Source organism: Pygoscelis adeliae, unplaced genomic scaffold, assembly GCF_000699105.1.
Source record: "Pygoscelis adeliae isolate BGI_AS28 unplaced genomic scaffold, ASM69910v1 Scaffold92, whole genome shotgun sequence".
Taxonomy (NCBI): Eukaryota; Metazoa; Chordata; class Aves; order Sphenisciformes; family Spheniscidae; genus Pygoscelis; species Pygoscelis adeliae.
The window spans coordinates 2,690,201-2,704,676 of NW_008824306.1; the positions used below are offsets into that span (position 1 = coordinate 2,690,201).

General features: G+C 38.6%; 1 protein-coding gene across 1 annotated transcript in view; it reads left to right on the forward strand.

The window, feature by feature from the left end:
• Window positions 1–14,476, forward strand: part of RPGR (retinitis pigmentosa GTPase regulator) — a 47,312-nt gene that overhangs the window by 3,192 nt on the left and 29,644 nt on the right. Inside the window, exons 3-6 of the mRNA XM_009318911.1 lie at window positions 3,077–3,202; window positions 9,906–9,998; window positions 12,556–12,618; window positions 14,208–14,366. Coding sequence (XP_009317186.1) covers window positions 3,077–3,202; window positions 9,906–9,998; window positions 12,556–12,618; window positions 14,208–14,366 — 441 coding nt within the window. The remainder of the gene's footprint in view (window positions 1–3,076; window positions 3,203–9,905; window positions 9,999–12,555; window positions 12,619–14,207; window positions 14,367–14,476) is intronic.

Consider the following 14,476-nt stretch of genomic DNA (forward strand, 5'->3'; position numbering starts at 1 on the left):
GGAAAGACGTACGCTGACGTCAGAGATTAGACGGGGCAACCTTGCTGTCGTCACCGGCATGGTACAGCGGTGCAGTGTTAAGCAGACAGGTTCTTTCAGTTAATAAATAAGTTTTGGCCCGTGGTTTGTAGTTTTCAAGCATTTGCTCGGTGCCCGGACGGCAAAAACCTCACTTATGTTCTGTGGGATTTAATTTTATGAATTGGTAGGGTCTGATTTCCAAACTGACGGCTTAGGTTTCAGTTGTGAAATTAATGAGATACGAAGAACATTTGTGAATTAAATTGTCTGGGTTTTGTATACGTTGAATTACGAATATATATATATTTTCATGTTAATGCTTCTGAAAGAAAAAGAAATTAACCAGAGAGCTCCACTGTGGCACAAGTGCCAAAGACATCACTGTAAGCATGCTCAAATATGCAGCATGGCTGGCTGGCTGGCTGGAGAGTACAACTTAAAACAAAATCATGTTTTCAGATGCCTTTTAGGATGCCTATGGTTGTAGGTGTGCCCTTTCTTTAAATTTGACTGCACAAAGGCTTGTTTATAATAAAACGGTGAAACACATCTAGAGAGGCAGTACATACAATTCTATGCATGGCTGCTGAACATGGTACATAAAATAAGATGTCATTTGCAAATATGGGAAACTTGTGTATTAAAGAATCATTTCAAAATGAATATCAAATTTACAGTTTAGGAGAGAACTTTGGGTTTTGGAGCTGGGGTGCTGAGTACTGATGAGAATGAAACATCTCAGTGTGTTTCATTGAAAATAAATGTTACTATCAACTTATATACAGTTTTACAGAGACAGTCTAATGTTACTGTATTTGTGCTATCATAGCTTACATGTTAACAGAAAGTCTGCAAAGAAAAGGTTTGGATTTTTTCTTTGGTTGTTTTCTTTTCTAAAGAATGATTCGGTGCTTAAAGCACAAGTTTTGACATTTTAAAATACGAGGTGTAATTGTGCTTTGCCACATTGTCTGCATGGCTTTTGGCAAATTATTTAACTTGTGAGGTCATTTATTTTCCTGTAGAATTAATATTTTCTGTGTCAAGCCACATGCTTGACCAAAAGGTGAATGAATAGTTAACGTTTTATGTTTTAAAACAACAGTGCTGACACTTTTGAAAGTAGGAAGAATTGAGACAACTAGACAGATTACAAGGGTGGAAGAGTTGTCTGGATTTTGGGGGGGGGTATTTTTGTTTGAGTTTTTTAGATCGTGGTTTTATGGTCAAAGGCAGTTGTGTCAACCCATGTTTTGAAGACTAAGAGTTTTGACTGTAGGGGTCCGTTTTTAGAGCACATGTATCTTTTCAGATGGGTAAGGAAGAGTGGTCAGTTTGGAGCCTGTCACCTCTTTACAGTCTGTGAGTCTCTCTCTAATCCAATTTGGAAAACGTGTTTGAATTCAAGTATAAACATAAGTGAGAACTCTTCGTCTCAAGCTGCTTTCAGGATGAGCTTTTTATTTTACTTTCTGGGGGCAGTTATTCAGAGTTCTTTTTTCTTTCTTTTACGCACCTAGTAGTTTTTCTTAGAGGGTGGTGATAAAGTACATTAGTGTACTTTAAAACAAATTATTGTATCTGTGGTGGGTTGACCCTGGCTGGATGCCAGGTGCCCACCAAGCTGCTCTATTACTCCCCCTCCTCAACTGAACAGGTAGAGAAAAGTACAACGAAAGGCTTATGGGTCGAGATAAGGTAAGGGAGATCACTCAGCAATTACTGTCACAAGCAAAACAGACTCGGCTTGAGGAAATTAATTTAATTTATTGCCAATTGAAAATCAGAGTAGAGTAATGAGAAATAAAACCAAATCTTAAAACACCTTCCCCCCACGCCTCCCTTCTTCCCAGGCTCAACTTCACTCCCGATTTTCTCTACCTCCTCCCCCCGAGCAGCACAGCGGGATGGGGAATGGGGGTTGCAGTCAGTTCATCACATGTTGTCTCTGCTGATCCTTCCTCCTCACTCTCTTCCCCTGCCCCAGCGTGGGGTCCCACCCATGGGAGACAGTCCTCCACGAACTTCTCCAATGTGAGTCCTTCCCACAGGCTGCAGTTCTTCACAAACTGCTCCAGCGTGGGTCCTTCCCATGGGGTGCAGTCCTTCAGGAACAGACTGCTCCAGCGTGGGTCCCCCATGGGGTCATAAGTCCTGCCAGAAAACCTGCTCCAGCATGGGCTCCTCTCTCCACGGCATCACAAGTCCTGCCAGGAGCCTGCTCCAGCACTGGCTCTCCACGGGGTCACAGCCTCCTTTGGGCACATCCACCTGCTTTGGTGTGGGGTCCTCCATGGGCTGCAGGTGGATATCTGCTCCACCGTGGACCTTCACAGGCTGCAGGGGGAAAGCCTGCCTCATCATGGTCTTCTCCAGGGGCTGCAGGTGATATCTGCTCCACCGTGGACCTCCATGGGCTGGAGGGGGACAGCCTGCCTCACTATTGTCTTCACCACAGGCTGCAGGGGAATCTCTGCTCCAGCACCTGCAGCACCTCCTCCCCTTCTTTTTTAACTGACGTTGGTGTCTGCAGGGCTGTTTCTCTTACGTATTTCTCACTCCTCTCTCTCCCGGCTGCTGTTGCGCAGAAGTTTTTTCCCCTTCTTAAATACGTTGTCACAGAAGCGCTACCACCGTCGCTGATGGGCTCAGTCTTGGCCAGCAGCGGGTCCATCTTGGAGCCGGCTGGCATTGGCTCTGTCGGGCATGGGGGAAGCTTCTAGCAGCTTCTCATAGAAGCCACCCCTGTAGCCGCCCCGCTACCAAAACCTTGCCATGCAAACACAATACAGTATCCTCAGAACACAATACGCCAGCAACAATACGTAGTCTATTGGGAAATTCATGGAGGCTAAGAATAATCAGAAGGACTAAGATGTGAACCTGAAAATGAAGTAGTCTTGGTGAAACAGAATAGAAGAAAATGTTTCAGCCATTTTTTAAAAAAAGATGGGAAACTAAAATGTGAGATTGAATTAATAGGAAATGACTATTTCAAAATGTATGAGACAAAATTTGTTTTCACTAAAATTGACATTGTCTTTTTGTGTTTTAGAATCAGGTGCTGTTTTCACATTTGGAAAAAGCAAATTTGCAGAAGATATTCCTAGCAAGTTCTGGTTCAAAAATGACAAGCCTGTACATATATCATGTGGAGATGAACATACCGCTATTGTTACAGGTCAGTATTGGAAATGGAGTATATGATAAAAGGTTATATATTTGGACAGCTTGGAAAGTTATGATTCTTATTTGAATCCTGAGGTACTACATCAAATGGGGTTGTGGAGAGGAGAGGGTACTCTTCTGTGGGGGCTGTTGGATGCCTTTGAAGTTAGTGTGAGATCACTGAAGGTTTTCACGAGGCATGCCCAAGAACTGTCGTGAGTGAATCGATAATAACTGAACGTATCACACTGGATTTAAAGTAAGCATGACTTTGTTCAGCTTGAATGTTTCCTGTGAATCTGACAGTTATTTAGTAGACAATCTTAAATATAGAGGTTTCTATCATGGAAGTAAACAGTATCTGTTGAACACAGTCAACAAGTTCACTAGGAATCTGCCGAAACAACAGATAAAATTGTATCTCTGAAATTTAGATTTGAATTACTGTTAACTGTCAACTGAAAATAACCCTTGAAAGGGCAACTCAAAAAACTTCAGAAAATCCTACTAAAATCAGAAATAAATTGCAAAAGCATTCAAAGAAGCTCAGATGCAATACAGTGAGCAGTATTTATGTTCATTTTCATTTTTTTGAGATCATGGAAGCAATACTCATTGAAGAACTTGTTCAATTTATTTTACGTGGAAGGGACTACTCTTTTGTTGATGAGCACGTGTGTCGATTGTATTGACAATCAACTGCTGATAGATAATAAGACTGTTGTTATGAAATTTATATGCATATTTTCAGGGCTTTTTTTATTGGAATGTATTTATTCCTCATCAATGCCCAATTGGTCATTGCTTATTAAATAATTTCTTGAGGGTTTCTTGCTATGTCCCCAAGCAAGGTTGAAGATGCTGGACTTTTAGAATGAACGATTCCAGGCATGTTAAAAGAAGAGTGTAGATTTCATGGACTGCAGAACATCTTGAAGTGAAATTGTACGATGAATTTTTCAAGCCTGACTTCATAGAAGATGAATTATCCATGAATAGTTTGTGTTTTGAACAAAACTTGACACTTTTTCTTGGACTGAACCAGTTTATTAAATTGCCTGTTGCATAAAATTAATCAGAATGTAACCTGGGGCACTGTGAAATTTTCCTTTAGAAATTTTTTTTTATATATCCTTTTGTATGCCCACACCCAGTTTGAAATAACACGAGTACAATTCTTGGTTTAGACTAGTAAATTTAAATTACCTCCTTGAGTTCCCCCAGCATGTGCCTGTGCCAGCACTGTTACCCTAATCAGCAACAATCCTCTAATTCCCTTGTCACTGTAATAGTGGCCACTTAGATAAAGCTTTTCAAGAAGTCAACTTGCATAGGTTTGCATGCAGCACCGTTTCTCTACTATCTCCCCTTCTCCCTGTTATTTTAAGATACACAGCATGTTTCAAAAACGTCTCTGTAGCTGGCTTTTGCTGTTGTAGTGTGCAGATACGTCACCAGGGAAACTTCTAGATAATCAGATCTTTATTTTCTCAAAGCTTTTGAGGAGAAGGAACTGTAGAAGCATGAGTACAGAATTTCTTTGGTACCAAAAGGTTTTCTGGGACATTGTAAAGTAGAGGCAAAAGTGAGGGTAAAATACTGATCAACAACAAGCAAAGGTAGAGAAACCGCAAGAGTTGTACAAAAAAGTGAAGAAGGGAAACAGAAAATCTTTCTCCCTCATTTGTCCTTCACACCTGTGCATGCCCGTGTGCACCGCACATTTCTGCTGTTAGATGGAGTTGGATGATACAGTGGAATTACAGCCCTTGGTGAATGACACTGAACTGCAGTAACACCTGGAATAAAAGCTCCAGAAGTGCATGCCGATAATGAGTTTACTGAGAAGGGTACAGACCTTGTGGGAAACCAGGAGCTTCTTGAAATCCAGCTGAACGTGACCTGGAAGAGATAAAAGAGAAACATCACTGAGAAAGGAAAAGTATCTCAAGCAGGTGTGTGTTAATGCATGCTTCATTTTATTTTCAGTCTTTATTTACAGGTCACAAAATTCCCCCCTCCTTTTTTTTTTTCCCACTCCCTGGAGGAGGTAGTGGGACCTATGTATGTAGGGGAGAGTGGGAATATGAGGTAGCTTCAAACCTGATAGAAATATATCAGTTTTACACTACCAGGTCTCAACAATCATAAGTAAAACAATCACCCAAACTGATACAAAACATTCCTTAAAGCTGGTTTGAGGCAGGAGAGACAGCTACATCTAGCACTGAATCTTGACAGAATGCAAACGAAGAAAATGTACAGGAACTAATATTTAGCATTCAAACAAAATACTAAGAAATTTTCAAATACTTCTTTAATCTAATCCAGCATCAGTTTTCCCATATAACTTTTAGGAGGAAAAGTGTAAAGTAAATATAAAACACTCTGTTCTTTGGCTTTCCAGGTCAGGAGTTAGAGTCCAAAATTTTATTTACATACTGTGGCTCTATGTTGGAATAGAAAGGACCAGTGATAGTTACTTGCTGACTTTGAGTTGGCTTGCTGAGCTAGTCAGAGAAACATTTCCTCCTCCAGTTTTGGAGTTTGGGATTGAAATTTGTGTTTCTTTATTCATTTGCTCTCTACCTTTAGCACAATCTTCATTAAAATACTCAAGCAGGAATTCTTTTAAGCAGTCGTCATCTTTAGTTCTTTAATGGAGTCATGAGCAGTATACCTTCCGGCATCACTTGTAATATATTTAATAATGTTTCTTGCCCCATTTCTATATTTTTTGGCCCAAGAATACTGACAGTCCACTCCCTGTATCTTTTATAACTGCAGGCTTTGGAAGGCAATTTATTCATCCTGTTGGGAGTTGGTGTGAAATAAGTGACATTATGCATATTTTTAAAAATCTCCTCCCAATACTTTTCCATTAATTTTCTTTTCTACAAAACGCTTAAAAGTTAATAGCTGTCTTATTGTTTATTTGCCTTGATTAGAGTATCCTAGGCAGCTTGCCCACATTTGATCAAAGAGACTGATCCTGTTCACAAGGGGGAAAATGATGATGACGGAAGACACATTTTCTGAACTCGGCTCTGGAGAGAATTGAAGCCCCCAGTGCAAGAGGGTAGAAGGAAAGAAAGAAGTTACCAAGTGTAAAAGGAATGAAAAGAGGTGCATATGGAACCACAAGAAGATAGTATGCTCATAATTCTGAGTTTTGTAAGGCATTAAACGTTCAACAATTTACACCAAAGGACCTTGGAATCTCTCCAGGTCTTTGGATACCAGATTCCTTCTATTCTTTCTGCCTACCAGCAGGCCATCAGAACATGGCACAGTATCTTTTACGTCAGCTGCAAGGGGAACATGAGAAAGATTAGTACATGTTTGTGTTGATCTTTGATATGTGTAGGAGCAGGCAACATACTGCGCTGGTTTCGTTTGTGTGATGCTAAATGTCCTAAGCATGACTGTTCTTATTGCTCAGTAAAGCTTTTATTTTGAGAATATCGTGACTTGCCGAACAAAACTGATGTCACTCTCATTTTCATGAGATGTATTGAATTGTATATGAATTTTAAATGAACTGTTAACATAGTTTATTCACAAAATAGCACAAATAAATACAAAAAATCATGGTGCCTGGTATATGATACTCCGTCCAAAATATTACCTTTTAAGTTTTCTTCAGGTATAGCTTCTTGACAGAATCTTGTAATAAATGCTCAAAGTCTGTACATTGTCTCCCCATTTTATTTTCCTCCCACACTAATATAATTTAGAAAGCAAGGAGGGGAATATGTAAAACGCCTTTAAACATAGATGATAGGAACACTTGGCTGCCTGCTATTATCATGAAGCATGTTGAGGATTTCAGCTGGTATTTCCCAACTGCTGAATGAATGCCTTTAGTAGTGCTTCATGAACCAGGGGAGCACATGACAGATGGGGTTCCCAGGAATCACAGTTGTGATAGCAGCTACTCATATGAGAAACGTACTGGTTAGGAGACACTCTTTTCCCGAAGTGTCTCACAAAATCCCCGGTTCCTAAAGATGTAAACGTCTTGTGGCTTCCCTAATAGCTCTGAATTAACGTTGGTGAAACATCTGCTGGTGATAAGGCAATGCATACATACTCTGGAGAAAGACTCCAGCCTTGTGTGAGGATGAAGGTGGAAACTGGTGTTGGAAGTATGTTTTCATCACCAAATCAGACCTAGTAGTCCCTTTCTTCATATCCTGTTGTTTCCCTTCTGCTGCCCAGAGTCATAATCTTACTCTGCTGGACCTGTCCTCTGCCAGCCGTTCCAGATGGCAGATGGCCACAATCTCTGTACGTTAGCACCAAAGTGGAAGCAAAAAGACAAGCGCAATCAGAGTTTGCAAAGTTTTGAAATGTGATCCTTGCCTATCTGTCTGCTGTTGAATTAGTTTTCATTTCAGTGCATCTGCGGTGATGACTGGAGATATTTCAGTATGCAACTGTGAAAATAGGGCCCTTTGCATACAAAATTCTGTGGTGTTTCCTGGCCAGCTTAGATTGCATCATGTCTGTTCCAAAACCTGATTTGCTGTACAGACCCAGAAATGTTGCTTCATTACAGGCATTTGTTTAGGTTCCTCTGTAGTGCCTATTAGTTTTCATTCACTGTCTGAATTACCTGCTTCCCAGTTTTCTTATTTTCTGTTACATTGCTAAGCGTTGGAAGCCTGAAATTATAAAAGACTGTCATTCAGTTGTAGAAGAATGTAAAAAAATTCCTCTCATCTATTAAGCTCCTTGACTTACAAAGCAGTGCCTGAGAATTTAAAGACTGGTATAAGAAGCAGCAGATTATAGGATGAAAAGCATGACCTGTTGGAATTTTGAATGGATAAAAGAGACTGTGCTTAAATTGAATTACGGCAGCTTGGCATCATATTCCCACAGGAGTACTACTGTCTTATAAAGGCAGTTCAAAAGTATAAACCAAGGATACAAGGAAGCATATACCAATATAGGATGCCATTTGCTAATAAAAATTCTTTCTGTTAAGGTGCGTTTTGCTCTCAGTGACGGACAGCTCTGCATGCGTTTTGACGTGATTGCATTATCAAAATCGGGCTGGTGATATAAATGCTACCATCCCTGGAGGTATTTAAAAGACGTGTAGATGTGGTGCTTAGGGACATGGTTTAGTGGTGGACTTGGCAGTGCTAGGTTAACGGTGGGACTTGATGATCTTAAAGGTCTGTTCCAACCTAAACGATTCTATGACTCTATCAGTAAAACACCGTGAGCGTGGACTTGACCTTAGACTTTCTTCCCTTCCAACTTTCTTGGAAAGTCATAATATTGACATGTAGCCCCATGTTCCAAAAATTGTCAAATCTAACAATTTGATTGGGACTTTAGGTACTAGTTACTGTTAGTTGTTGTTGGTTGTTTGGTTTTTTTAACTACGTGGTTATATTTAAGAAAATAAATGGATTTTTTTTTTTAACAGTAAGTATTTTTGTTATATTTTAAACATTTCAATATCATATTTCAAAGTCTCTGTAAATCACATTCAGAACCTTCACTGGGAACCTACACTACTGAAGTACAAACAGCCATAATATTTTGGCATTATTATGTGGAATTGCTGTTATGCATTGCAATCGTGATAATTGTTGATGGCTGGGGTGACAAAGTTTATTTACGTGACAGCCTTGTGATGGAGTCTAACTCACAAAGCTCTGCAGAACTTCATCAAAAGTAAACAAACTCCTTTTAACAGTTGTAAAAGGTGTTTGTTTTGACAAATCAGTTTCTATTGTTTTGCAAAGATTTCTGTCGGAACAAGGGTTTTATCTTTGGGTGTGAACTTCACAGCTTTACCAAAGGTAATAGTTTTAAAAATTGAAATGAAACAAAATGAGTTCATTTTAAGGTATTGTCAGTAGTCAGTTTTGGCTGTCTAATTTGCATGCCTGATGACAAAAGTTTCATCTGTTCATATACCATCCTCTTCAAAAAACACCTGTTATTCGGAATTACAACAGTTCATTGTTTATAGTGGTCAAACCTGCAAGTTCAATGACACGTCATACCAGTTTCTGAAATACGATTCTAGCATTGCTCCTGTTGAAGATTTGTAATCTAATGTTTGCATTTAGGTTTACAAAACTCCCTGGCTGCATGGTGTTTTTTTGCGTTCCTTCTTTATATGCAGAGTAACAAATTAATACAATTTGTGTACACATCTGAAAATTTATCAGAAGCTATGTTCTGTAGAAGTGCAAATTTGTAAATCATTTTAAGAGAAGACATTAGCAGTAAAAGACATAGCCCCCCCCAAACAATAAAATAAGCTGAATATTACAAATTTGTGTTTGTATTAATTATATAGCTGCATTATGCATTCCTGTCTTTGGGGTAAAAGATGTGGGTGCTCAGTTAAATGTGCTGTTATTTTATAAGTAGGCCTATAGATACTGTGGTTTCTGAACTGCGGGGTCTGTCCAAGAGCACAGCATTTTATTTTCTGAAGAGCACTTTATCTGTGCTGTACCTAAAGGAGAGGATGTTTGTTCTGCTTTTTGTCCCTTCTTCTGGCTGGGGATTTCTTACTTGAACAATGCAATTACTACTTCTGTACTGAAAAATCACAAGGACGTTAATTATTGAATTGCCTAATCTTAAGGGAGTAATAAATAGCGTAGTGTGTGAGTGACCCTCTTGTCTTCTATGAGGTATTCAAACACTTGTATGGATTCTGACTGTGCATTTTTTTTCAGGGAATGGTAAACTATACATGTTCGGCAGTAACAACTGGGGCCAATTAGGACTAGGATCAAAGAAGACTGTCAGCAAACCAACATGTGTTAAAGGTTTGTTTAATTTTTCTTTTTTTGTCTTTTTGAAAGGAGACCCTTGTGAAAAGGTACTTTATAAGATGCAGTTCCAAGGTAACTGATTCTGCCTTCTTTACTCATCCTGTGTAGCATATTACTGCACAAGCTCATAAAGGTAGCTTAGAAGGATCCCTGGTTGATTTTTCCATCAGTTCCAGATTCTGGGTCCTTTTGCGTCTGAAGATTACTTCAGATACATAGAATCCTGTCTTTTTTGAGAGCTCTCATTTTATGTAATATTTGCCTTTTCTGACAAACCGTATCTTCATCGTGACTGCAAAGACATTAATCAGATGCTTGGTCTCTGCAGCGTTGTCTATGCGTTAGAAATCACAGTTCCAACAGCATTGTGTAACCTTTGTATCACTTTTGTCTTATCACCTTTATAAACGAAAAAATCTGTCAGGAACTTTCTACAAGTACTGCTACATTTTTAGCCAGTGTAAGAAGTGCCCGAGGGGCCATAAACGTTAATATATTTGTATGAAGCAGTAGAAGAAATGTCCATATTCTTTCATGTGTTGTAAAATATGTTTTCATTGCACTGTTAATCTTCTTGATCTTTCCTAGCCGTTTTTTTCTTGTCAACCAAAACTAAGTTAATACTTTTTCCCTATCCCCTTGCTTATGTCAAGTCAGATCTATCCCATTAACACATTTCTTTTCACCAGTAAATGTTTATCCTCATCCTTTCTGCCAGGAGATCGATTGTTAGCTTACTGTTAAAAACAAATTATCCTGCTTGTTCAAACTCTTTTCTTCCTGATTTAGTTTATTCTACTGTCCTTTATCTGCTCCTCTCTCTGTTTCACTTCAGAGGGAGAATGCAGCTACTCTCAGGTTCATATCTTCTGTCAGCCATGTGAGAGATTGATTCTTACCTTGGCTTAAATGGATTGGGTGTCAAGTTTTCTTTTTACTGTCAAATTGCAATGGAGAATAAAAGACGAAGAGAAGATGACTGCAATTCAAACCAGACCTGGCATCCATTGAAAAAAGTCACAAGGGGGGTATCTTTCTTCTCTTGGCAGTAGACAGCGGGAGAAAGTCCTGGAGCTTTTCTCACAACTTTCAGTCATCGCTTGGCTTTGGGAGTGGGGTTGCAAGGACACATTTCCGTTTCTGCTTGGAGCCAAATGGTTGTGGCTGCATGTTTTCTGAGAAAATATCTTCTGGGACTTGACTAGAGACTAATGAAATTGGTTACAAAAAATTGCCAGCAGCATTGTAAATATAGCATGGCTCATCAAATACAATTGATTCGCCTAAGCGGGAGGAAGGTTAGGGAGCACAGGCTTCTGAGGAGCTGATTAAGATCATCTCTGAAGTTGGAGGCAGAGTTTTGGGATATAAAGCAGGAGGAAGCCAATATTGGAAGTGTTACGGTTCCAGCCTGGTGGTAGTGGTAGGTGTCGGATAGGATAGGCAGGAACCTGAATTTGGACAATTTATGTTTGTGTCTATGTGGTAGACCAAAGACAGTTCATGCTTAAGTAGATAGATTTATTCAGTTACTTGGCAGAAGGTAAAAGGGACTTTAATCTGAATGTTATGGAGCTGATGAAAGTTGATTTGGAAGGACTGAAAAAGGGTTTCTGAAAGGAACGATGGTTGTTGGCTTTGTCATGGACTAGTGCAGTGGAAAAGCAATTAAAGATACATTATGTAAAAATAGTGCTGTTTTCAGAGCATTGTATAGGGGACATGGACGTGGCTGAGAGAAGGTAAATTGTTGGCAATGACCAGTAATTGGAGAGAGGATGGAAAAGTCGGTGAGATTTTTTTCTTCTGTTTCTGAAATGGAGTGCACTTGCCATGGGAGAAAAGGCCCCTCTGTATTCTCTCTTTCCCAACAAAATAACTCTTGACTCCTCTCACATACATTCCCAGTCTTTCACAGTGACCAGACTGCAGAGAAGTACATGCGGTGGGTGGGTGGTAACTGAGTTGAAATTGAGACCGGATGGTATATGCAAAAATTTTAGGCACTAGTCCAGGTAGGACTGTCCTTAGCAATTGAGTTTGGTGGTCAATAAGAAGGCAGTGCAGAGCAAAAGTCAAGCAAAAAGGGTAGCTGTGCATAATGAAGGAAGATAGGGATGATAAGACAAAAGAACAGTATGATTTTAAAGATTTTAGATAGTGGGAAAAGCATAAGAGGAAGTAAAGAATAGTACTGTTACTGAAAACTAAGCCTTAAGTATGCATTTTGTCCTGCAACTTGATATATTCTTTGAGGCATATCCCATAAATGGTAAATTCTGGGGAATGTGGCATTGGGATGAAGTAGCCATCATCAAGTTAACCTGAGCGTCAGTTATAAGTTTTTAAGGTCTATATCTGTTTTCTTGTCTTGGGGGAATCCTGATTTAGTAAGTCATGTGCTAGGTTTAAATGGGCAATGAATCTTGTAATCATTCTGTTAAAAATATGAAAAAAATAAGAGCTTCCTCTAGAGCATAGAACATTTTGTTGTTGAACCAGCTATCAGCTTGTTTGTAACTTTTCCCCCCCGTTTGGCTTTAATTCATAGCTTTAAAACCAGAAAAACCAAAACTTGCTGTTTGTGGAAGAAACCACACTTTAGTTTACACAGGTATGTAACCTATATTATATACATATTAAAGATAGATTTCTTCCTTTGCTTTCATGCAAAATTACATTAGGAACCTCAGGAATGTTGAGGAAGGGAAAATAAATGAAAATGGGACTGTTAAAACTTGGGGGTTTGATATCCAGTTCTTTGAATACTTGATTTATTCTGAGCCAATGCATTTATAAAATAATGTTATATTGGAGTTTGCTAGCAATAGACAGATGAAAAAATTTCTTGCTGGCATTTGAGGTGTGGTTAACAATTATCAATATTTCATTTAAGCCATGTAAAGGTATATTAGTATTTTTTATATAGCGGTGCTCAAATTTGCCTTTGACAAGTAATTTGTCTTTATTAGTGTGAAGTTATATATTTGAGTAAATATAATAGAACTGAATGTTTTCAAGTCTTCAAATTTTGTTGCATTTTAGTTAGACAAGGCAGTCTGCTATTTCAATGACAAATTGCTTTATTAAGCTATAAATAACCAAACTGTAAATTTAAACTAAAAAATAAATTTTTAGAGAGACAGTATACAGAGAGTTGATGCAAATTCTTGTCATGCTTCTAAAATTTATGTAATGGAATAGACATCTTTCTGGTTGCAATCCTTTAGCTTGCAGTAATGTTATAAAGAGGATTGTTTGATTATTAGGAGGTTTATATATGTGGAGACCCTAAGCACTGTAAATAAGACTATTAGAATAAAGCAGAACATTTTAATAACAGTTGTGTATGCAAGACTGCACAGGGTAATATTAGTCACTTTTAGCGTACACGCTGGCTAGATAATTTGTGGCTATTTATATAGCAAGGGCCATTTATAAATTGTATGTCAGTTGCTTATCACATTTGTGTCTGGATTTGTGTTATTAATGGGCCTTATCTTTTTCATCATAGATGAGCACTTTAGATGTGAAACATACTAAAATTAAAAATATAAATCTTAAAGTTCTCTTAAGTTGAAGATATCAATCATCAGCTTTAACTTCAATTTTAAGATTCTAAACCAAAATAAAGACCTAGTTAATGAAATTGAAAGTGATTTAAATATTGAAATGAGTAAAATATTTCTAATAAAAACCTAAGCAAAAATATATTTCATTCACAGTACTCAAAACTATCAAGTTATGCATCGCTTTAATTTACGTACTAATACGACTTCAGTTTTCTTGCCTGTGACATCATTCACCATGTTCCTCCTGCTTTATCTTAAAATATACATTATTTGGAGAAGGAGCTTCTTCTGGCTGCCAGGGCTACTAATAGTCATTTTCTCAGAACTCTTGCAGAACTCCAAATTATATTTACTTTTTAGATCAGTCTCCAGAATGGTGGGAAATGCAGTCAGTCTAAGTACATGTAAGGCTGTTAGAAAGTTCTGACCCAAGCGTGTGCAGGAAAGCCTCCTTGCTAGCTACAACAGACACTGCTAATGTCAACTCGAGGATATTTCAGGGCAGTAGACCCCAACTTTTCTGTAATGTTTTTCCATCGAAAATTAAATTACTTGCTCCAGTTTTTCTGACTTTTTACCATTGATGAGAATGTCTTCATTCTGTGTATTACATGTGCTTTTCTGTATGCAGAAAAAGGAAATGTGTATGCTGCTGGAGGTAACAGCGAAGGTCAGTTGGGATTAGGTGACACAGAGGAAAGGACCACATTTCATTTAATTAGGTTTTTTACCAACCAGCCCAAGATCAAACAGCTAGCAGCTGGATCATATACCTCAGCAGCAGTAACTGGTAAGAGCAACCGCTAATAAAATCTATTTATGTGTGTCCAGCCTGGTGTTCCAGGGAAACATTTATTCCAGCATTCTGTCTGCATATGTGATTGTATTTTATATGCCTCC